The 26,115-nt window shown below is 29.6% G+C and overlaps 1 protein-coding gene across 9 annotated transcripts in view; it reads left to right on the forward strand.

Moving 5' to 3' along the window:
- Positions 1-25,152, forward strand: part of LOC105433301 (KCNQ potassium channel) — a 46,795-nt gene extending 21,643 nt beyond the window's left edge. For 6 of the 9 annotated variants that reach the window (XM_089077796.1, XM_089077811.1, XM_089077803.1 and 3 more), the window contains 9 exons: positions 515-655; positions 867-977; positions 1,298-1,504; positions 4,120-4,140; positions 6,008-6,252; positions 9,303-9,395; positions 12,810-12,966; positions 14,279-14,401; positions 15,491-25,152. In XM_089077796.1, the coding sequence (XP_088933922.1) occupies positions 515-655; positions 867-977; positions 1,298-1,504; positions 4,120-4,140; positions 6,008-6,252; positions 9,303-9,395; positions 12,810-12,966; positions 14,279-14,401; positions 15,491-15,592 (1,200 nt within the window). In that variant the 3' untranslated portion in view covers positions 15,593-25,152. The remainder of the gene's footprint in view (positions 1-514; positions 656-866; positions 978-1,297; positions 1,505-4,119; positions 4,141-6,007; positions 6,253-9,302; positions 9,396-12,809; positions 12,967-14,278; positions 14,402-15,490) is intronic. The other 3 variants (XM_089077830.1, XM_089077837.1, XM_089077839.1) reach the window with 3 other exon arrangements.
- Positions 25,153-26,115: the final 963 nt, after the last annotated feature.

A 26,115-nucleotide genomic window follows, 5' to 3' on the forward strand; every position in this document is an offset into this window, starting at 1 on the left:
AGTCGGAAATGTAGTGTAAAATTTTTACGTGAATATACTAATAAATATTCAAAACTGTTTTAAAAAAACAATCTTGAATATTTATTAGTATATTCAATGTATGATTTGATATCAATATTCTATGTTATTTCTACACATATTTGTATTTTACATTGTCAAGATATCAAGCTTTTTCTTGTATTAGACTTATCTTTTTCGATAATAAATTCATCTCTATAATTCTATCAATAACATTTTCAATAATTTGTAATATAACAACATTTTTAGCAAACAAATATGTCTTATCTTATTATGTGTTCCCTTTGATAATGGTGTAACCACAAACGCATATCTAACAAATATTCAAAATTTGTTTTTGCAAAATAAAATCTCGTATAAAACAATTTTATTCTACATTTTTTATTTATCTGCTTATATGAAATCACTCTTCTCGTTTGTATCACCAATTCTGGAACATCTTATATATGCACATCGATATTAATTCTTGTTAAATATTCGTATTCTTATTTAATAGGAGTTGATCACAACGCTATACATCGGGTTCCTAGGCCTCATTTTCAGCAGTTACTTTGTATATCTTGCCGAAAAAGACGCAGTTGGACCCGACGGCAAAACAGATTTCTCGAGTTATGCTGATGCACTTTGGTGGGGAGTGGTGAGTCCTTTTTATTATTCTAATTCTTTTGACAATTGATATTTTCCGAATTACGAATATCATCGATTCATCAATCTAAATTCTTTACGTAATATATGAATTTCTAGATTAATAGAAATGAATAATATTTTTCACTTGCTAGTTGCGTAATTCTTTGTAAATAAAAAAAAATTGATAGAACGCTGAAGAATGTATTTCTTTGATATTACAGATCACGGTAACGACGATAGGTTACGGTGATACCGTCCCGCAAACATGGATGGGGAAAATAGTAGCCTCATGTTTCAGCGTGTTTGCTATATCCTTTTTCGCACTTCCAGCTGTGAGTATATTATTATAGAGAATATTTTTCCTTTTTTTATGATATATGCGATATGTCATATAATTAATCGCTTTTCCTTTTATAGGTTCTTTTTTTTTAATTAACATATAAAATCGATTTTTTTTTTAAGTATGCTGTTAAGACTTTTAGCCTTCAAAAGGCTATATTTATTATAACCATGAATACCTTATTAATCATAATCGACACAAAATTTTTATGTTATTTTTTTATGTCGACTATAATCAATAAGACATTCATGGTTATAATAAATGTAGGATCTATTACGGAAAAATTGTGAATTAGATTATTGATGATTTTAGGGTATTCTAGGTTCCGGCTTCGCACTGAAAGTACAACAGAAGCAACGGCAGAAACATTTCAATCGGCAGATACCGGCTGCTGCCATGTTGATACAGTGTTTGTGGAGGTGTTATGCCGCCGATAAAGCCATCAACAGTGTCGCTACATGGAACATTTATATTAAGGACCCAGCTCCAGCCGGCCAACCCTCGACGCCTCTCGGCAAGGTAACGTTTCCCGTTTGCGAGTTTGGCGAGAAGGACCGGAGAGTAGTCGTATTTAGCTGTTGACTGTCGATGTTCTTAGCTGCTTATATAATGTTTTTGAACACTCTAACTAACCGTACCGCGCTGAGAGACAAACGCTAATCTCGCGAATCTCGTAATAATCTAAAGTCGCGAATCTCGTTATCGCTTCGCGTTAAAGTATGCGAAAAACGTACATCCTTCTCCCTCGCGATCTTGCTCGCGCGCGCAGTCAATCATTAAGGCGCGCTAATAGATTTAGAATTACCCGTAATTTCGTATTTAATTTAATTGCTGCTAAGATTTTCTGCAACTTTTGCTGCGAATGCTTTTTCAGTCGTGTGCCGATTGTCGATTAATATTATCACAGAAAATATCGTCTTTGTGTTTTCTCTTAAGCGAATTACGAGAAATTAAATGTGCCTTATGTTGATCTGTCGAATGAAGCAAGCTTGAAAGGAGACTAGTTCACGAAACAAGTACAGAGTGTTTCGTAACATGTGGGACCCACTTCAGGAGTGGATAGCGAACACAAAAACAATGAAATATATGCTTTCTTGCAAAGAATATCAGGGACTTTGAAAAAAATTCGAAAAATATTACTATAAGATTTTCCTTCCGCGGTATTCCTCTTTTGAAACCATTCAAATTTATATAACATTTCTCATTTCATTAAAAACGAAAGAATTTAGGTATTTTTCTTACGCTGGGGTACTAATAAGTCATGAAATCTGACTTGCTGGTTCTTTTATTTAATATTATAACTTTTACTAATTTATTGAATATTTTATATAATATTTAATATTTTATGCATAAATATTTTGTTTCAATATTTTACATAATATTTTTAAGTTTATATATGTATATTTTTTTATATTATATACTGATAAAAATTATAAGTTTATTTTTAGTAAATGTTAAATTCGTTTTATTTTGTACATTTATTATAAATTAACAGTTATTTAATTAAATGGTTTATTAATTTTAATTATTTTCTTTCTCTCGTCTATATCATAATCTATTAATTAAAAGTATTTCAAACTTTTGGACAAATATTTTATTAGACTCTATAATACCTTCGTGCAGATTTGTTTAGGATATGAAATAATTTATTAAATATTAATCTAAACAGTTTTATTAATAGAAAGACTATTATTAAAGATTATTATAAAAAATTTTCCATGCAATCTATTTTGCACATAATGGTAAGATTCGCGAGGGAGTTCTACCATCTGAAATTTAACATTCCAATAATTCCTTACGAGTCCTAGTGTTATATAATAACGATAATGACGATAATGGCCGCGTATTTTATAATATTTTTTGTCCGATGATAATTTGGCAGTGGATGAATGCAATCGGAATATGTAAACTTTTTGCTCGATGTTCTCAATGTGCCATTACTTATCGCCAAGATCCAGGTTTTGTTTCTTCCTTCATGTTGCTAGTGTGTTTATGCAATTAAAAATGCGCTAGAGGCTTCTGTACATTATTCCCCCTTCCATATATGGTGGAGGTAATGAGAACTGCGCTTTTGTTTTTTGCTTGGTTCAATTTGCTTTTTTCGATTTACGTATCGCGCATTCATATCCAAAACGAAATATTTTTAATAGATTGATTTTGTTTATCCTTTGAATATGTATACTTTATAATTTTAATATCATTTGTTAGTTGGAATGTTCACATGAACACATGAAAAATGTGTATAGATACCCCCATCAGAATATATTTTATGTGTGAACGGCCTAATTTAATTACATTCGTTTTTGAGCATAACTTTTTTCAGTGAAATTGTCGCAGTTTTATGAAACGCGAGTTGGCGAATTTCCCGCATTCATATAGTTATATGCATTCGAACTTCCATAACTTCATATCTATTTTTTTATAGTTACTGTTAAGTATAGTTACTATTAGCAAATGTTTGAACAATACAGCAATCGGATCGCATTATGTAAATAAGAATTTCATGAGAAGTTAGAAGATGAATTTTATCATCATAATATTCATTTTCTTTTTTTATTAAATTTATATTTCCAATATTATCATTTAAAAATATCAATCAATAGTTGTCATCTTTAAATAAATTGCTTTTGAACACAGTTCATGTAACAGACACGATATTTTTAGAATAATTTTTTTCAATATGGTATTATGTTTGAGTTTCATTTTTGTTTGCAATTATTAACATCGATACCCATTGTATTTTTATATTATATTATATATATTATATATTTTCAGACGTCATAAAAATTCGATCAATAGGGAATTCGATCAACGTATATACAGAAGATCTTTGTATACATATTGTTGAACTAACCTGATAATTCAAATCTCTAACAAGTAAAGTTGAAAAAGATTAGTAATTAAATGCATTAAATTAGCTTATCAGCATATTTCTCGATTAACATGAAGCGGCTATATTCGTAGGAACAGAACCTCCGTTTTACATCTGCTGCCAAAATTTTCAAATTCCATTCCTCTTAAAATTGCACAATATCGCGAGCACGATTTTACGATATATTGTTTGAGATAGTAAAAACAATGCTCAGCGACGATTTGACGATAATATGATAAAATATACTTTAAATATATTTCAGTTGATTTGTGTAAAGAAGATGGTATGTAAATGGTTTATATTTATTTCCATTTCTTACTCTCTTTTGCATGTTTATTTTTTTCAAACTTTTTATCACATTTCTTTACACTTTTCTGTTACATGATGTAAAACGTCATCTTTTATGTAAATCGGGGTCACTATACATATCACGTATCTGCTGAATGTAGAATATGCATATTAAATGATATATTCAACGCAATCACAAAGGATCATATTCTATCGCCGCACACTTAGTTGTAATGAGGATGGCTGCTCGATTTTAAGTCTGAGCCTTTGCATAAACATGTGTTCACTGTGCTCGCGTTTAATATTTAACCCTCAGAATATAATATCGGTTTGTAAAACGGATCCAGATAATATCTAAAAATAATTTTCTCATCTTCCTTATTCTAACAATAATATTTGATTGAAAAATATTTTTTTTCTTTTCTCATTTTTTTTCTTACTTTTATTTATTATTTTAATTTGAATTATTTAAAATCAGAATCTTTCTATTCCTTCTCTATGAATGGTAATTGAAAATAATTGGATACGCTAATCATCCGTCAAATTATTGTTACTCAAAATCAAATAAAATTATCCTGAGGTTTAAATTTGCACCGGGAGTATGGATTTGAATATATCGTTATCGAGAATTTCCGAATTTTCAAACAAAAGAAACAAAGATAGTTTTTATGAAACTATAATGCTGCTTTTTATCCTATTGCGATCTCTTACCCTAATGCAACTCTTTTATCTATTTCTATCAAGATATTGCGTTTGAGATTTTCTTTTTTTTTTTCCGTTATTAAACCTACAAACATTAATGTAAAATAAATATGATATTGTGAAATTTTTTCTTTTATCTCTTTTTTCAACAAACAAGATGATTTATCCGTGCGCGTTTGTACAAATTACTTCTTAAACGAATGAGACATTACGTAAGCTTCTTACAACTTGCTTACAGACAAACAATATAATCGTCTATTTGATCGTGTTTGCGTCTTTATGTCTTACGCTTATATATTTTTCTTTTACTATATGTTTTTCCTCTTTCCTCTCTCTAAAGGTAGCGAGCAGTATATCACGCGATATAAAAAATAACTTTATCTTGACTGATTGTTGGATATTTATAGTATGCATGCGTCTGAATTAGTGTAACATTTTTAACTCTATGTATATGTATGTTTATATACCTATATATTACCTGTTGTTTCTGTCTCTTCTTGGTCTCCAGAGGATTTAAAATTTCACTCGTGAATTTGCAACATAGAAATGGGAGTTTACGTCGGTCGTATGGTTTTTGAGGATTGTCTGAAAAATATAGAGTATTATGGAAGACAAAGCCCCGGAAGATCGGGAAATGCTTAAAATGTTTGTTAACTGTTAAGAGCACTCTTAAAATATTTATTCGAATGTGCTTTCGAAAGTGCACATTTTTGAAAAATAAAAATATGTACGTATATTCGCATGAAGTCTTCTCATCGGCGCTGTTAGTATAGTTTGATTGAGCATTTCCGAAACGATCTGTGTTTATAAAGTAAAATATCGACAATGAGAGAAAAAAAACGTGTATTTTGTGTAATACGTTCAGCATATCGATATTATTCTTCGGGGATTCCAATATACCAATTGTTCGTTTCGTTTTAAGAGGATGTCATAACGATATCAATTCGCAACCGACGTAATTTCCCGATGTTCGCCCTCGCGTTTTCCGCGAAAAAATCCATTGCTTTTGCACAATATTTTTTGGCTAATGATGACCACGACGACAATGATGGGATTGAGAGAAGGGGGGAGGGGGGGGGGGGAGGATCGAATAATCGTTAGTAGGGATAGTGCATGTTGTGTTCGATGTGTGTTGTAATGGGAGGGCACCGGGGGTTCAGTCTCTGATGATCCAGGTGGCAAAAAAGGCGAATGTGCTGAAGAGGCGAAAGTCACGGAATCGGATGGAAGTTCAACAGCAACAACAACAGCCAGCCTTGCCGCCCGTCACGATATCGGGCGGCATATCAGCCGGCGCCGGAACTGGCCAAAATGACAATCAACGTCTTGAAAACGAAGGGGATGTGGTTTTTTACATGGAAGAACCCAAAGTGGGCACGCCGAATCGCGCTAGACGTGACAATCGGTGAGTGATATTAAGAAATTTTTATATTTAAGACTTTAAGAAAAGGGAATTGCGTTGGAATATTATTTTATAATTAATCCTGAGAATACTTCAAATTCTAGTTTCTAATTAATAAATAAATTGAATAGAAATCTTTGCGCACATAAATAAATTTAAAATAATTTATACATAGAATTAATACGTACATTCCAAGTCAAAAGTTGAAACATCTTTTAAAATTTGACATTTTTGAAATTATTTACTCCTAAAAATATTCCTAACAATGTGTTGTCTGAATTATTTGGAAGAAAAAGAACAGAAAGGAGAGTTTTAAAAAATCTGATATAGCTTTTTTGATAATCACTTGACCTAAATCCCACAGAATTTTTAGGAAGAGTTGGACAGAAAAATTTTATTCATCATCGAAAGATGAGCTTTGATGTGAATTGTTTGATGTGGACGAATTTGAAAAGAAATTTCAAAAGAAACAATCACACAAAATTGATTGCAAACGTAACAAAAGTTGTGACAAGTGTTATTAAACATAAAATATAAAATGTTTTTCAATGAAGGAAAAATTTAGACATTGCATTGATTAAATTGAAATATAGTTATTTTAATTAAAAGTTAAGTTTTGTTTTCTCAATGTCATCATTTTCTTATGTTTGAAATAAATTTTCATTAATAAAATTTATTTTATACAGTTTATTCTTTGTGTTTTTATTGATGTTTTTAAACTTTTCACCTGGGGTGTATAATATTTCTGTCGCTATTATTGACAAAGAGAATTCGAATATTCAAACTAATCGAAAAAATTATTCTGACCTCAATCAACCTTGTTTGCATTATGTTTCATTCACGTGCAAAATTTGCATCGTAACAGCTCGAAAAGTTTTATCGTCGTATCGCGCTGAGGTATCTCTGCTTGTTTTTTCGAGTGAAAGAGTCAGAATCGTTTTTCAGCTCGGTAAATGTGACGGTGAAGAGGTAAAGCTGGAAATTGGCGAGCTTATTTTCGAGTGAAAAGTGTATCATGGATGTCTCGGTGACTTCCTGAATGCGAATGTGCGAATAATTGTGCTCAAAAAAGAAAATTATCACTTCGGATTCATGCAAAATTTGAAGCAATATTTTATATCTCATTTAAATAACGTATTAATTTTCCATAAAAATTATTCATTTGTTTTCTTGATAATAGAGGAACTAGTTTTCCATTAAAATCGAGATTTATTCGAATATCAATTAAATATTATATTTTAACACATTGAAGATTCTATCTAATTTACACTACGTTTGGATTAAATACTAGCACAGATCATTATTCGCAAAGTGAAAATTTATGATTCTTTAAATTCTATAAATTATATATGAGTGACAAAATAAATACCCATACATAAAAGATTTTATTATCTTTAAAATGAACAGACATAATTTAAACTCATTTTTAATGAATTACTTATTACTTGATAATGAACATTTAATGTAATTATTTTTCAATTACATTTTTACTATCTATACTAGTACTATTTTTATTAGTCTGAAATAGGTATCCAAATTTTCGTATGCGATATGCATCAGATTTTATAACATTTCATCCTAATTTTTTTGAATAATAGTTTTAAATTATTTCAATATGCACTTATGATTGATAAATTTGAAATGGAATGGAAATAAAAGTAATACAAGTGAACAATCAGGTGTTTCTTATTAGTTCATAAATAAATAAATAAAATTGTGCACACGAATTTAACTTATGTTTATTTATTCTGAAAATGTTTCTTTGAATATCAGAATTTATTTGTTATTTTGCAAATATAACTTTTTGTTCATACATCAATATACAGATATTACTTCATTTTGTACATCAATTATCGATGTTTGTGATTTAATTGAAGATATTAGATAATATTTACCGATAAAGAATCACGAATTTCCAAATAATATTGGCAATAACAGTAATTTGATGAGACATATTGTCGACATATTACATATAAACATCATTTGATATCTCCTATCAATTTTCGAGCGTATCAATTATCGACGTATTCAAAAGTTGGTAAAAGATATCACAGATAGTATATTATATTCATATAATATATTTGTCTATGAAGAATTGAGAATTTCCGAAGCGCATAAATTGACGATATATCGAAAAAACTGTTGAAATTATCAGCCGCTGTCTTATCATCTGCTTTAATATTATATCAATGAAATGGAATTGGAACTCCCTGCATACAAAATTTTAATAATGTAACAGTGTGCGAAATAAACTATTCTCTACAATCCGACTTTGATCGATGCGAATTCAAAATTTATATTCGCGGTGCTATCCTGATACACCGTTTTAAAATGTAAACTCTCTCTGTTTAATTATTTCTTACTTGTGTCGACTGCTAATTTTCCAGTATTTAACAGTATTTCTGTTCATTACCAACGAATATGCATATCTAGTAAATTGCTCTGGAGAAAGACTCTCATGCGTTGCGCAAAAGTCAAAGATATTGTCAGGTGTACTATATATAGTGTAAATATAAAAAAATGTCATATATATTTATTAGATACATTTGATGATATTTTCAAGGAGAATACGCTACACGTGAAATTATTTGTGTGATATCATAGCTAAAAAAATAAATAAGCAAAAAGTAATGTTATAATTAAAAAAGATAGATAAAATTCTAATCCGACAGTTCTTTAATCCGACATTCTTCGAAAATGTCTAATTCATTTGGTGGACATTAAAGATGACAAATATTAAGAATTGATTATTTTACATATCGAATATCAGTAACAAAATCTTAGAAAATTATAGTGTTATGATCGGCAGATGCTTTAAAATGTGGTTAAAGTAAGACATCGGCAAAATTCATAATTCGTTGAATATACGATCCACGCCGTGGGAATAATTCGTGAAATCGCACGGCTAGCGATTTGCAAAGACCCTGTTAGACACCCTGATAGACACGCGTCAGCTCATGTCTAAAAGAGCGCTTTCTCTGGAGCGATCTCGCGATGTTGAAAGAACGAGATTTGTGAGCCCGAAGTTTGATTAGCGTGTTTCCGGTTGGCAGGGGAAGCCTTTTCACCTCGCAAACAAGTTCGGTGACAGAGGCGACTAGCGACGAAATTGACATCGATATCGAAGAACCGCAGAGAGTAACTACGTAAGTATCTACTTTTGATTTTATTATGCGAGCTACATCTCTGTCTTATACTGCGCTTACGGCGGAAATTGTGTCAGAAAATTAATGATAAACATATTATGTACATATATATTCAGATAAGTGAAAGGAAAAGTTATTATTAAATTATTATTAATTATTAAAAATGATTACTAAACCGTTACTAAACTGTTATGAATTAAATATAAATGAAATTAAGTTCATTAAATGTTAGTAAATGTTAAATTCAGTAAGTATGAAAATGTTGATTTTATACTATATGTCTATTATTTATTTTTATTTGTATATATCCGAGTAATAGATAATATTTTTTTCTTAACGTGAAATATAATTTATAAGATCGTCAATACATGTAAATAAAACACAAGGGAATTTATGATCTATTTGATAACTTCTAAAACTCCCAAACCATCGCCACTATAGTCGATCATTGAGTTATTAAACGGCCATTTTGTGTATATACCGAGTTCGCCGACGAGAAATCGGAGTATAGAAAGCCGAAGAACGTATATCTCCATGCAAATGACTTCCACTTTGTATGCGAAATCGATAATATCGAAGAATTTTCCTATACCTCGTGCATATCATAAAATATATATATATATATATATATATATATATATATATATAATAAATATCGCGCAAATCCGCGCGTGTCCTAGCGCCAGCTCCACTAGAATAGAATAAACTTCTATTTTTCAACGAAATTTAATTTCATGAAAGTCCTTTTTCTTCCTCGTACTTCCAAGTACATCTACTTGGTACTCGAGTTACTAAAGCTCGAATTCCAGTCCTTTGAAAAGGGAATCGAACGTGCAGCAGTTCGATCTCTAATATCGTCGAATGAATGCCTTGCAACTTTGATACTCATGTAATCTGATCATCATTTTTGTTGCGCTTTTGCATTTGCGTTCGCATTTTTCAATTTCTACCGTCTATTGCCAATCATTTCCAGCTAGATGTTAATCAAGACTTAATTAAAAATATAGACTATTGGACACATATATATTATACATGGATATTTCGAGTAATATTTTACGTGATATATTAATACAAATAATCATGATGAAATATTTAAGGAGTGAAAGTTGTCGAAATTAAAAAAAAAAAAAATATGTCTTATATTTATACTATTTGAAATATTAAATAAATAATATTTTGATCATAAAAAGTTAAAGTAAATAAACAAAATAACATTTTTTAATTTTTTTATTGATAACAAATATTTGTAATCAATAATCCTAATGGATGACAAAAACTTTTAATTCCAAGTATTCTTTAAAATCAACTGTACAAAATAAAAATAATTGGTAATGTATAGGAAGATTTTGAATTACTACTCAAATAAGTTAAACGTACATAAAAAACGTATATAAAAATCATGTATATCAAATTAATACAGCACGTTGGCGATATTAAGTAATTGTTCAAAATTTAGATAGATATAAATTCAATTAAGAAAAAGAAATGAAGAAATACATATAAGATACCTAAGATCCGTCCGCCGAGCGATCTATCATCTCATTATTTTAATAATTTTTTAAATGAAATGTATGTTCTAAATATACTATTTAATTCCTGTATTAGAGTGTTATAATATATTATTTTTCTTTATAAGAGTTAAAGCAAATTTAAAAATATTATATTAGATAATTTCCAAACCGTTCAGAGAACTGTGTGCAATTTTTATGCAAGTAAGGATAATAAAACAATCTATAAAATTTTTACACTTTTATCAATGGTTTGATATATAATTTTATAAATTTATTTCAGAAATTGTCGAACTATTATATTTTGTATATATAATATTTTTGTTAAATAAATTTTGTTTTTTACAAGGTGATTGTACATTAATGTTTTATGGATTTTTTAAAAATATTTTATGAAATTTTTATTTCGCAAAAATATTTTAAGAAATAAATTTATCCTTTTATAAATAAATAAGTAAATAAATATACTTTAAAAGTTGGCTTTGTATATTTAGCATATCCTTGGACTTTTAATTCGGTGGTTTAATTTAACCACCTACATGGCTACATGATATATTTGACAATCTATCTGTGTTTTAATTTAAACACATCTTGACGAGATGAAATCTGCTCGGCTTTTCATTAAGAATTTACGACGTCCGAGACAACTAGACGGCATTTGTCGTCATTCCGCCAAAAATATACATATTTTCGTCGCGCATCACACTCAAGTACTTAAAGTAAAAGAGATGCGGACAGATGCGGAGAGAAGTCTCGGTGGCTTTTTGCACCATTGAGATTTCGAAGAGAGTCGAATTTTATTTTCGGGCATGTGAATAGAATACACGGTATTTCGCACAAAAGGTCTTTTCCGTACAGACTCGTGAGTGCTTTTTCCATCGCGTCATTACTTCGCGTTGGTATGAATGACCCAGATTTTGCAACGTCGAACAAACATGCCCGCTTGTTCGCATGTACACTTGAAACTTATATATAAAGACACTTGCCAGATTTTTCTCTCTTCTATCTTCTCTCAACCCCTTTTACTCTCGCAGTTCACTTCCGTTCGAAGCTTTCTTATGCTTGCCAACTAGAGAGCATTACAGAGAACAGGGTTTCACTGCTGTTCACCGTGTGTTCAATCACATGGTTTTGTTTAAAAATATTATTTTACAAATTCCGTAACATAAAACAGAGATTTTTCAGAGATTTTTCTCCCCACAATTTTCAGCTTTTTTATCCTACTTATTTATTTTCGTTTCTTATTGTTACTGCTTATTATACAAGTTACACGGGGATACGCTTTAATAATAATTGAAACATCGAATTTCGGTGATTTTTATTTTCTTTCCTTTAATTCTGAAACAATAATAATAGAATAATAATAGAGTTTTATTATTGTTTTTTTATTTCAGTAGAATTAAACATTAGATCATGAGATCTTTTGCAAAATTAATAGAGAATTATATAATTTTTTTAATAATTTTATATTATAATTATTCGTAAGAAATGTTTTACTATAATATTGTATCTCAATTCTAATGATTCTCTTTGATAATTTGAAATTAATAATGTTACAGTTAATAATATGTGTATATCCTTTTGCTAAAAATAAGTGCAAAAGTTTTTCTTAAATAAAGTTTTCTTCTATGAAAATTTTCTGTTTATGAAATAATATTTGCATTAAATATATATTGCTTATATAGAAAATTTTATATTGCTTAAACAGAAAATTTTCATAGAAGAAAACTTTATTATAAGCAATATAATATATACGACGATCTCAGTAATGATTAAAAAAGATGAGAATAATAATTTCAATATTCAATTTTGTTTCTACGTTCTATATACAGAACATAGTGTTTTTCGTCAACGAGCTTTGCCGCTTTCCCTACCATAATTTATTAATTTAAATATCAATTTTTAGCTTGACAGAGGCACATCGAAATGCTATTCGGGCGATCAGGAAGATTAAATATTTCGTGGCTCGCAGAAAGTTTCAACAAGCTCGAAAACCGTATGATGTTCGTGACGTCATCGAGCAATACAGTCAAGGTCACCTAAATATGATGGTACGGATTAAGGTAAGTCAGTCCTTTCATCTGAAACATACTTCTTCTATCTTAAACCGTCTTGTTTATGAGATAAATTATTGTGGCTCTCGACAAATCATTCCGCATTATTTGTCACATAATGAATTAATAATACACCTGCAAATAAACTTATTCCTCGTAATGTAATTGCTTATATTTGACAGCTTATTGAATCGATCGCCAAAAGCGAATCTCTCCTGATCCCTGTTTAATCGACCATCATCAACGATTAGTTTGACATGTAAGATCGAAATCGGTGTAACGCGAAATCCATGTTATAAGACGATGGACTAATGCTGCTAATATACGGCGCAAAACAGCCACGAATTAATCAACGAATGTATCATTATGGTTTATACATCTACATTCATTCATTTTGTTCAACAGACGTAAAAATCGATTATATCATGTATATCAGGTCGTGAACATTTCAAGATATGAATTTTGACGTTCATCTGGACATATTTGTGAAATATACATGTATATCATATATTAACAGTACTCAGTTTATCATTGATTTTTTTTTTATTTTATTCGTCATATATTAACAGTTTTAACTGCTTTCAACGTGATGCTCATCAAATTATTTGACGATAAATTAGCTCGTAAATGATCTTTGTTATTAATTTCATCGGCGTTCGAATAATAAAATAACTTTTATTGTTTAACGATTGCTGCCAAAAGAACGATGGCGATGGTGTTAAAAAGCTAACAAAGACAAAATGTCAATCACAATAAACTTAACTTTTATACGTTGTCTTTTGTTTGCCGAAAAAGCTTCGATACTTGGCGAGGAGCGAATATAGCGTTCTACTATGTATATAGAGGAAATCGATAACATCCTCAAGCTTTCGGTATTTCACAACGAGCGATTTTACTGGCGATTTTAAACTGCTTGTTTAAGTGCAACAAGAGCTTCTTTGGAAAGGGGTATTGTTTAATAATAGCGCCACGTTGATTCTAATCTCGATCAAAATTTTACTTTTTGTCACTGCTGTTTATCTGCTGTTTTATGGTGCAAGAATCATACGATAATTTCGTGAACACCTTTTCCAAATTTACTCCATTATTTCGACCACAATATTGTTGCAAAAACGACTGTGGGAATGTGAGAAGTTGGGGGGGAATGAAGGAAAGAACATGTGAATACAATATTAATTAGTAATATGAAGTATTTATAGGAAATAACGATTTCTCTTTTCACATCTGCATTGTCTACGAGTCTCGACCGTTGCATTTTTCGGCGTAGTTCGGCGTGGTGTACATTTACGTGTGGTTGATTTTACGTTCGATTTGTACGCAGGAATTACAGAGGAGATTGGATCAGACTCTGGGTAAACCGGGGAGCTACCTGGCTGGAATCGACCGGGCAGGCAACGTAAAACCTATGACGATTGGTGCGCGGTTATACCGAGTGGAGCAGCAGGTACGTCGATCCCTTTAATCACACTCATGTTTCTTTTATGAATATCTAATCCTCCCTCTAATCCTTAATTCTTAAGTGCTGCTTGACATATCTGTGAATCTTACTTTGTATACGTAGTATATACATATATGTATGGATTTATATTCCTTTTTTTTTTTCAAATATTATATATTCATGAAAAATTGATAATTAACTAAACTCATAATAAAATCTTGTTCACATTTGTGAAAACTCTTTATCAATCTTATCTCATTTTTTTTAAATATTTTAGTCCTCGTTCCTTTACAAAATATAAAACGTGCAATCAGATCCTTTTTCATCATTGTTTCATCATTCTTTCTATTCCGTCCATTCTTTCTATTCACAGAATTAAAAGAAAGAAAATGTTAAATGGCAGGGAATACGAATGAAATTTGTAATTAATCAAAATTAGTAATCTTCAATTTTTTAGAATTGCTTTTTTAGAATTGCAAAATTTTGTATAATCTCATTAAGAGTATGATTGATTATAGAAAAATTATAGGTGATTATAGATAAATTGTAGCATATTAGAAGATATTATTAAATTAGCCCTTACATAAACAATCCAATAAATTTTTTTATGAGCGGGATTACTATTGCTTTGTGATAGACATCTGATGCGCATCATAATAAAAAAATGTAAAGTTTCTATATTTTGAAATAGCTTCTTTGAATATTTTATTTTTATTTTACAAGTAACAAAATATATTTTTAATATTAAAATATTAAAATATTAAAATATTAAAATATTATGCAAACTTTGTCTAATTTAGAAAAATCCTTAATTTTTTTAATTCGACAAGTAATTTTTTCCTTTATAAAATTATATATGTAAAAAAAATAAGAATGTTTTTTTCTTTGATAATAATTAAATGTATTCTGTAAATGTATAAGTTTGCATTTTTTAAATGCTGCGATGTGTCTGAATACTTGAAAAATCAGAAAGTCTTTAAAGAACTTTTTCTATATTTAGTTTATTTTATATAAATTAAAGAAAAAAATTTTTCTCTTGATGAGAATGTACAATCACAGATCCGAGTATGTCTGTACAAAATTTTCTGCTTTCAGTTATCGGTGATGGACAAGAAGTTGGATCAATTGGTGTACGTATTAAATGCAGTAGCGCAGAAACAACAGATACCTCTACGTAGTATAGAAGACGATGTGTAACAGAGAGCCCCCAGCGAACTCATGCGCACTCAATTCGTCTTACAATCACCCGCGATTCCGGGGATCTTACCTCGGGTTACTATAACCACGGTGACTCCAAATATGCTCAGTGAAAGCTATTAATGATGAAGACAGCAGCGACTGTACCCAAACGTGTCCAGAAAGTATAAATAAATTATAGCGAATACTGTTCGAGTCTATATATCTTCTGGGAGACTGTAATCAGAAAACGTTGAAAACTATAGTCTCGATGACATCGCAACAATCGATAGTTCTGTTTCCACTCTTAGCTTTCTGTTGTCGTTACAGAAATCATATGCAATCTTATAACTCGATGGAATTATGATCAACACTATCATTATCGTCTTATCAGTGGAAAAGCGATATCCAAGTTAAGAGAAATGTGATGATTCGAGACTAAGAGAAATCCTTAAGAATGACGCAAATAATCATGATGAAGTCAAACGCACAGAATGGATAATCAAGTCAACGAGGCGCGGAGTTAGGGTACAAAAATTGTAGATCGCAATTATTATACTATACGAAATGACGTTTCGTCGAATGAGAACGAAATTATATGTATTGCGTATTAAAGCAAGTTATTAAAGTAAGGATATATATTAATGCTAGATCGGGTTGAGCCTATGAAAATCGATTTTGTGTGTGAAGAAATTCGAAAGAATTTAAAAAGAATTTCCATATTTTCAGTTCGCCGAAAGAATGGGTAAACACATTAATGGGAACATTATTCGGGCCAACTAGAAATAATAAGGAAGAACAATAAGCAACACTGAATTTCCTAGGACAGATTTTAAATCTACTAATTGAATTCAATGACTGCTGATCGTTCCATTGATCGATTGATCGTTCATCAAAGCGAAAGCATGTTGTCAACATCAGAGCGATTTTAATGGTTCTGCGGGGGTTTACCATTTTAAATTGTGGTTGCATTTTATCATTAATCTTTGGCATGGATTCCACAAGAGTAGAAAGACCTCCTAAGACCTTGCGGAGTGTTTCCAGTTCGATTTTGCGAGCGCAAATTCTGATTTATTTGTATCCCGATTTAATTCTTCGGCCTAGCATAAATATAGACATTTCGAGATAACCCGCTTTAAGCTCGTATATACAATTTTTCCATCTCTTCTTTTTCTTATGGCATTGCCCAATCGCACTTGCCTAAAGCGCTTGTTCCTGAAGAGCAATACGTCTACATAAAATTTAGATGCTTCGTGCTATTCCGTGAAACTATATGATATATGATATGCAATGTACACGTATCCGTAATATTAGTCTTCGATACACGCGTGAGTTGCTGTAGATACGTCTTAAAGATTTAAGAATATCCCATGAAAATGGAAATGAGGCAAAAAGAAAGTGTATATATTGCGAATTGTATAGAGTATCATTCTTTCATATATACAAATACAATTTATATTTTATACGTACATTACTTACGGAACATTTTACGATCGGAAACACGCACTACAATGAATCCCACATGCGATTTATATTAGTCCGTTACAATGTTTTCTTATTTAGGATCGATGCCGCGAACTGCGATGTGGCACGGAACTTTGGAACAAGCAATCTAACAGTTTCTTTTAGATCAGATTGATTGAACAGTTCGAAGGAGAACTGATTGAGTAACAGTATGAAGGGTAGTTGTGGTTCTTATGATTTCTCGACTGCCAAAATAGATCTAAACGAGACGAGCAATATAATGTTAATAAGTTCAGATAAGCGAATTCGCGTCGCTTCGCGATTCGCGGCTTCGCGTTGATCGACTTTAATGACCAGTCTTTCGCGGGCGGGAGATCGTTCTTTACTAAGCGAATCTATCGCACTTTATATATTTATCACTTATATCTTATATATATATATCATGTATATATATATATATATATATATATATATATATACAGTGAAAAGTAGGTTTAGACTTTCTTAAACAAAATGAAACAGAATGAACAGAAAGCTTCTAAGAGTATTTTTATCACACAGAGAGACATATGTATACATATACACATGTATACATTACATTATATACATGCAGAGGGGGACGTCTAACGTGTACACTTTGAAAAACTTGTAAATTATACTTTGTATAAGAAATTATTATGTGCAAAAATTGTATAACTTCGAGGGAGTCATTACATATAAATTAAATATTAATTTCTTTTAAATATGAAGGCGTTTTTGAAAATTTCAAGGTTAACTTTATTTTTTTAAATGGAATGTTATATTTTTTTGTCAGTTATAATAGAATGTTATATTTTTTCACAGAAAGTATATTTAATTTATTAACATATAAATGTATCATATGTATTCATTTTGGTAGCAGTTTTTATTATTAGTTTAGAATTATACCTGGTTACAACTGTCAATATTAAAACTGTCAGTTTTTCGAAAAGATTGACACAGTGTGTGAAATATCCATCGAGATGACTGATTTTCAGGATATTTTTCAATATACATAATTTTAGTTCTTTGTAATATTTTCACCGCGCGCATTATAAATTATAAGCATATTTTTTTCATTAGAAGTAAATTTTATTTTTATGATACGTATGAAGTTCATACGTATCATAAAAATTAAATTAAATTAATTGTTCATACTATGAACACAGTCCGACATCATTCATCACTGCATTGAATGACATAGAGTGAGAGTCGTCCTTATTTGTGTTAACAAATATCGCTGACTTATTCGTCTTATATTTATTTAAAATATTAAATTTCCAACTTTATTTTAGATCTATTAGACCTTTAAGGCCTAATTCTTGGTCAATAAATGATAATATATTTGTACGCAAAAATATAATATTTTATTTAAGAAAAATTAAGTTGACTTTGAAATCTTTGAAATACTTCACTTTAAAAAAAATTTATATTCTATACAATGACTTCTTTGAAATCACTCAACTATTATATGTAACAATTTTTTGTATATATAATTTGTAAGATTTTTGAGGTGTTACATTAGATGACCCACTCCGTAGACATATACACCACACGCGCGCGCGCGCACGCACACACACACACACACACACACACACACACACACACATTTATATGTATGTATGTATGTATGTATGTATGTATATACGTATATATAGGTGTAGGGTCCAAAATTATACACATTTTACAAGACTTTCTCGTGAACCAAAACACCACTTTACTGCTACAATAGACGTGGTGCTTGATTCGAGCCATGCAATTCGTTGAATCGACGGATTATACGAATGATTATTACTGATTGCGAATACTCGAATATTGTGCATTGTATGATTACTTCGTTTTATGCGCCCAAACAATTTAAAATTTCTCTACACTTTTTTTACACTATAGTTTGCATCATGCTAGTTTCATTTTTATTCTAAAAAAGTATGTATATGTGTGTGTGTGTGTGTGTGTGTGTGTGTGTGTGTGTGTGTGTCTGTGCACTTTTTTTAGAATAAAAATGAAATTAATGTACATATATATATGTACACACGCACACACCACATTTAAAAATTATATAAATTAATTTATTATTAAATACGAATGCGCTCAACTGTTCTTGAATTAAGCACAACCTCTATCGATTATAATAAAATGGTAGTCAAAAGCCGATTATCTTCAAGAAATTTAATAATTTTCTTTGGAAATGTACCTCTTAAAAAATAAATATTTTTATCAAACCTTCTTTCGTTTTGACCGCACATGTTGCTAGTTTTCGATAAGCATAATAGATATTTAAGGAACTCTCCAATTTTGACAATTCTGTTCAATAATCAATATTTATACTCAATTTTAATAATCAATACTTTGGACAATTTTACACGATACTTCATGCAGTCCTAATAATTTTTATAACTGATTTTTTATGACTGAATCTCGCTGTATACTTGACTATCAGTTTATTATAAATGTGTATTTCATCGAAATATATGAAGAAAGTGCACTGGAAAATGTAAGAAAATACTCTGTAAAATACGCTTTAGCCTATATGTGCGTACAAGCACACTCTATGGTGCCTCTCACTTAACTTATTCCACTTTAACACGATCGACTAATAAAATTTACAACGTATAGATCATAAATGATATTGTATATAGGTAATGGCGATTATACAACATAACTCTTTTAATAATTAGTAGTTACTAATGATGTGACGAAGAATGTTTCATTTATCTATCTATTGTTTACGTGATGATCTTTTAATTTCGTCACCATCAAATCTTGCATCTGCAAGCTCTTCAATTTTTGTTTACATCTTTTATCAAGATTTACCTTTCTAAATTCTTTGCACAGCTCATGTCATAAAGAAACTTGGAGAGCTTGGATTAGCGAAAAAGGCGCGTGCACGATGAACGAAATTTAAATATATTATACGTGATCATAAATAGGTAGAGATGGCTATTATTATAGAAGTAGAGACAATCAATAAACGTCATTAACGTGGCGTTGTGTGAAAATCAAATTTCTTTTCGCGATCTACTGGTGACAGTCTCGATATAAACGATTTAGTCAACGAAATACATGAAGTAGATTGATAAATTTCGTTTATAGCCATGTAAATCGGTGATATTTATGACCTCGATGCTCTAAGCATTTTGTTATTTTGTTATATAAATTATTATATCGACAATTATTATGTCGATTTGTTATTGGTGGTACAATTAAGAAAAAAGCAATCCGATATGATATGTAAATAAAAAATGTGAAATGATATCTTTTTATAAAACTGCACATTTTGGATTTACTGTATATAAAATGATTTCTCTTTTCCAATTGTAACACCAAGAACTAATGCCTAATCATTTTGTATAGAATATATTTTTGTTGATGAAGCTCAAATATATCATATTAAATGAAAACTTTATTTTTTACTATTTTATAAATTAAAAGGAAGAAAATTTGATTTTTAATTTATGGATGTTATAATTGAAGTTTCTATTTGCTTATAAATTCTTACAGTTTGAATATGGTCAAATTATGATTGACAAACACCATTTTAATATGTTAGTTACATTTTTTTCTCTTCAAGAATCATGATAATGAATTATTAAAATAATGGAAAAATAATGGAAAAGAAATATGTAATTGTAGATATGAATAAATAACTAATAATATATTGCAAAATAAATCTCGTAAAGGATCTCAGAATGCAAGTAGTGTTCGTGAATCGGCCGAAAAAGTATGTAATATAATTTTTATCATTAAATACATATATACATTATATCATAAACATGCAAATCGTGTACTTATGCAATCGAAATGTCAAGTGAATTAGAAGTGTACATACTTAGAAATTATTTAAAACGATAATTTAAGCTTAATATGTATAAGTACAGTTCTTTTTTCCTATAATAACTACAATAAATTTAATTAACGCATATAACATTGAACCAGAATAATAACGTAACGAGTCATACATAATAAGATCGAACGAGGAAGTTCGTTATTATCGCGGTTTAAAGTGTGATAACGCGCAATTTGCCCTAGTAAAAAGTTAGAAGACCGCATGTGGAGGATCTCGCGCAATTGCCTCTCTCTTTTTGCCTATCGTAAAACTTCAGATACCTCTGCTCTAGTTTAGACCAACTCGCCAATAAACTCTTATCGCCGATGTCCGACGGACTAATTCTAACTTAGTTAATATATTGCGCTAATCAAGTATCAATTACATAATCCCTATAAATCTCATCTAGTTCTAAACTGCGACTGCGATGGATTTGAACTTGGCGAATCTTTATTCTATATACGCGCGTTTTCATGGATTATGTGCCTATACTAGTCTGCGTTAGAGCAAGAATGAATTTAGGAGATATATCAAAATTCTCTAGTGCCCTTTTTTTCATTAAGATCCTTTTCCTTTTGAAGTGTGACGTAAATCCATGCTGGACCTATCTATGCGTATATTTCTATTGTAAAATATATTCTAGCTTGCGACTTCGCAACGATTATAATAGAAAACCTATTAATACATAAAATAAAAATCCGATGCCCGCATTTGATACTGCACTTTTTGGCAAGTTCCGTTAGTTTAAACCTGCGATTAAGGACAAATAATTAAATAATGATATTTCTATTTCTTCAGTTGTCTTCAGTTTTCTTCAGTCGCCATAAAATGTAATAACATGCATGCCGAAGAATATTAGGTAGTTCAGAAATTCTAAATCATTTAGAAAAGGTAATTTAGATATTCTATGCTAGAAAAAGAGTGATTTAGGTATTCTATTCTAGATTATTGTAAAAAGTGCCGTTTTGCACGTAGACACTTAGGCTACTGACGTTAATTCATACGAATGTGCAAAAAGTGGGACCGTACATCTGAAATCCGTTTTTGCCTTCTATCTATTATAAATCTATTATAAAAGCCGTTTTCTAATGCGTATCTAATCGAATTCGATATCATGCGGATACTAGATATAAAATAAATAGACAATCCGTATTTCGATCGGCGGGATTATGCTCGAATTTACAATCCCGTTTATCACACACACACACACGCGCGCGCGCGCGCGCGCGCACAAGGGTGAGAGAAAAGGAGCAGAGGGAAAGAGAAAGTGAGAAAATAATAATTTAAGCGGAAATTAGTATTAGTACTAGTAAGATAAATTGTACTGGAATGTAGAACGATATACATTCGGCTTCTCATCTATGTGTGTGAGGAGCTGCCGTTAGAAAACACCTGTCACGATCTTTATTTAAAATTATGTTTTATCTTTATCGATTTAGACAAGATTTACTCCCTCCGCTCATAGAGGACATGTTGATTTTTAAAAAATAGCGCAAATAGCATGATATACGTATTTTGTAATTTGTTTGAAGTAGATGATATTCGAAGGTATGCGTTTTTCATTCTTTTTTTTTAGAAGCAATCCCGAATTACTTCCAAAATTATCTTAAAGTTTTGCGATGAAATAATGAGAACATATTATCTACTCACTTTTGTGCGTTCATAGACATATTCGCTCTACGCACTTTGTGCAGAAACGATCGAATTTTTAATTTATTTACAACATTAACGATTTGTTTCACAAATTGACACAATAAGATATAGTGATTTGCGCCGGAATTGATTCTTAAATTCTCAGTTTCTGTGCGGAAAAGAATTTGCTGTTGAATCAAAACAATTCATTATTATTGTTTTGATATTGCAACAAAAGCATTAATTAGCAAAATTAATTTTTAGATCTACCAGAATTATCTAGCAAAGAAACAGTATTTTTAATAAATATTTTTACTCTTTAACTGATGAAATCTATTATCGTAAAATATATTGCTTCAGCAAACTTTTTTCTCCGTAATCTTTATACAGTTCTTTAACTTAATTAGGAAGGAATTAATTCAATTAAGAATCCACGATGGGTCTTCACTATTCTTTGCAATAAGTTAATTTTAATAATTTAAAAAGAAAGAAAAATATATTACTATTTTATTAAAATAAACTGTATTAAAAATAATCTAGTATCGTAGATAGATAAAATATTTGCGTTATATGTAAATAGTTATAAAAACAAATAAGAGATCCAATTGCAAATATTATATATAATCGAATTTAAGTAATAACTAATGATTAAGACAAACATTTCCTTCCTATCCGTTGAGAATCTAAGGATTGAAAAATTTAAATTTAATAACAAAGATTTCCTGCTTCATTTATAGAAAATTTGCGGAGTACATGCAAAACCAAAACGGCAATAATTTTTCGTACAACAATAAATTTTCAGTGAAACGGAAATACAGAGTATTTCAAATCTTAGCGGACCACTTTTTATCTGTGCATTATAAATACAAAGTTGATGGTTTGTATAAAGTTGATTATTTCTTACTAAAATAAGGTTTCTCAGAGATAAAGATAATTATATGATAAAGTTTTAGAAAAGATCTATTTAACAAAAAGAAAGTTTGCAATTTATATTTTCTAATAACTTTTATACTAATTTAATCTGTATAAAGCAAGACCAAATTATTTTACACGATTTAACTACATACAAGAAACTAAGTACTATATACAAGAAATTAAGTATACTTCCCAGGATATATTTTAATATACTTATCTACTAATCGTACTTTAAGATATCACAAACAAAATTATAGTTTGGCAATTATAAAAAATATTTTATAAACAATAATATTGCTTATAAAATTATTTCTATATATTAAAAACATTATTGTTTTTATGCATATACATACGTTTTTATTATCTTGCTCGCAATATGAAAAAAATCTCAATTTTATTATATATTTAATAACTAATAATATATATATATATATATATATATATATATATATCTCACTTATATTTACAATTTATTCAATATCTTTCTCTTTTGTTGTAAATTTAATGAAATGCTGAAATGTTTAAAAGTAATCAAAACAAATAATAAAAAAATGTTTAATCAAGCAACATCATCTTCATCTATGACTTGAAGAAACAAAGCTATTATAATATAATGTGATTATTGTTACTATGTATTGGTTCATCTTGTTGATAAAATTAATTACATATCATATCAAAATATATTTTCCGATTTCAGAGAGTTTTAAAGACAGATGTATTTACGAGATTATTTTATTCTCTTTCTATTACTATTATTAAACTGTCAACATTAATTGCCAAATTATATAATAGATTTTGATCATGAAGCTATCCAAGTTAATTAAAAACAAAAAATGAAAATAAAAATAAAACATAAAAATATATAATCACTATAAAATTTTCAATAAAAACATAATTAGGTTTTCACGATACCTCTCTCTCTTTCTTCTTATATATCTTATAATCTAATATATTAATTATTATAAAGGACAATTTACCCTCCGCACGGTTCTTATGAAAATAGAATTCCGATGAAATTGAATTTGATATACGCATTAAATTGTATAAATGTAATTGTATAAAAATATCACAATTCAATTTTAATTTAATAATAAATAAATAAATCTATCCTTGAACATCTCGTTTTTCTTATTGAATAAATAAATTTTCTAAAGGTTGTCGATTAAACGCAAATGCATGTTGCTTAATTTGCAATTATTTCTGTCTTTTATAAATTATACGAGAAAAGATATTCTCGACGAAAAAAAAACAATATAATAATATAAATAATATAAAAATAAAGTAATAATGTTTATTATGGAAAATTGACGGTTGGATTTGCAATTGTACTCCGCGTGTGTTGCGAAGCATAAAACTCTTCAATAATCTTTAGTAATTTCTAATTACTAACTAATACATACTCTTGTAACATATTAACATTGGCGTCAAGTATATATATTATGTTGTATTATATTAAATACAAAATGTCAAAAGAAGATATATGCGAAATAGTGTCTTCTATATTTTAATATTCCTAGATTAATATTTGACATATTCGATAATGACTCTTGTAAGATATTGTCGATATATATGTTATACGAAATACTTGCGTAGGTTATTTTATCAATCATTCCTATATCAATAATTAATTCACACACAGCGAAAAGTGGATGACAAAAATAGGTCAATCTTGTTCATTATATTTTTCATTTTTTGACTTTTAGATATAAACATTCTATTACCTTTTTAATAAAGGTACTTATTTGGACAAAAAAAGGGATAAATAATTGACGAAACTTCTTGTCATAAATGATAAATACAGAAAGTATTAAGGACTCTCCAACATTTTAAATAAATAAAGATTGAGTTAAAAATCCAGTTTTCGATGTGTAAGGATTAATGAAAGATATATGTGATATATTATCACAAAAGCTTATAAATTATTACTTTAGCAATTTTGAGTGCAATGAATTAATCTCTTCGATATAAGATTTACAATACTATATCGATTCTTGTATCTTTTCCTTTTCTTTAATGCATTGAAAGATATCATATATCCGAAAGTCATGTATGAGACATCAACACGCAACATAATGACAGATGAGATTATAACGATTCTGATATTTTTTCTGTAAAAATATTTTGCAAGTGTCCTTCCAATTGTGAATATAAATAGTGCGTTCTCAAAAATCTATGACAGATTTAGATTTAGACAAGCTTGTAATTGTCCATCATGATGGTCCATTTATAAACTGCGACATCGACGAACACGTAGAAACCTATGTAAAAATGTATAACAGGAACGTGATAAAACGATTTATAGATGATACAAATATCTAAATAGATTAAAATAAATCTAAATAGACTAAACGCGTCACACGTCATACTTTATACACGCATATACACGTAACATACATAAGCGTATCTAACTTTGAAAATATGTTATGAAAATATGTATATGTACACACCACACCACACACACACACACACACACACACACACACACACACACACACACACACACACACACACACACACACACACACACACACACACACACACACACACACACACACACACACACACACACACACACACACACACACACACACACACACACACACACACACACACACACACACACACACACACCCAGAAGATACACACGTAGATAAATGCTAATATTTTCAAGAATTACGTGTAATATTCG

This window comes from Pogonomyrmex barbatus, unplaced genomic scaffold (genome assembly GCF_055798465.1).
Source record: "Pogonomyrmex barbatus isolate J1 unplaced genomic scaffold, ASM5579846v1 scaffold1, whole genome shotgun sequence".
NCBI classification, from domain to species: Eukaryota; Metazoa; Arthropoda; class Insecta; order Hymenoptera; family Formicidae; genus Pogonomyrmex; species Pogonomyrmex barbatus.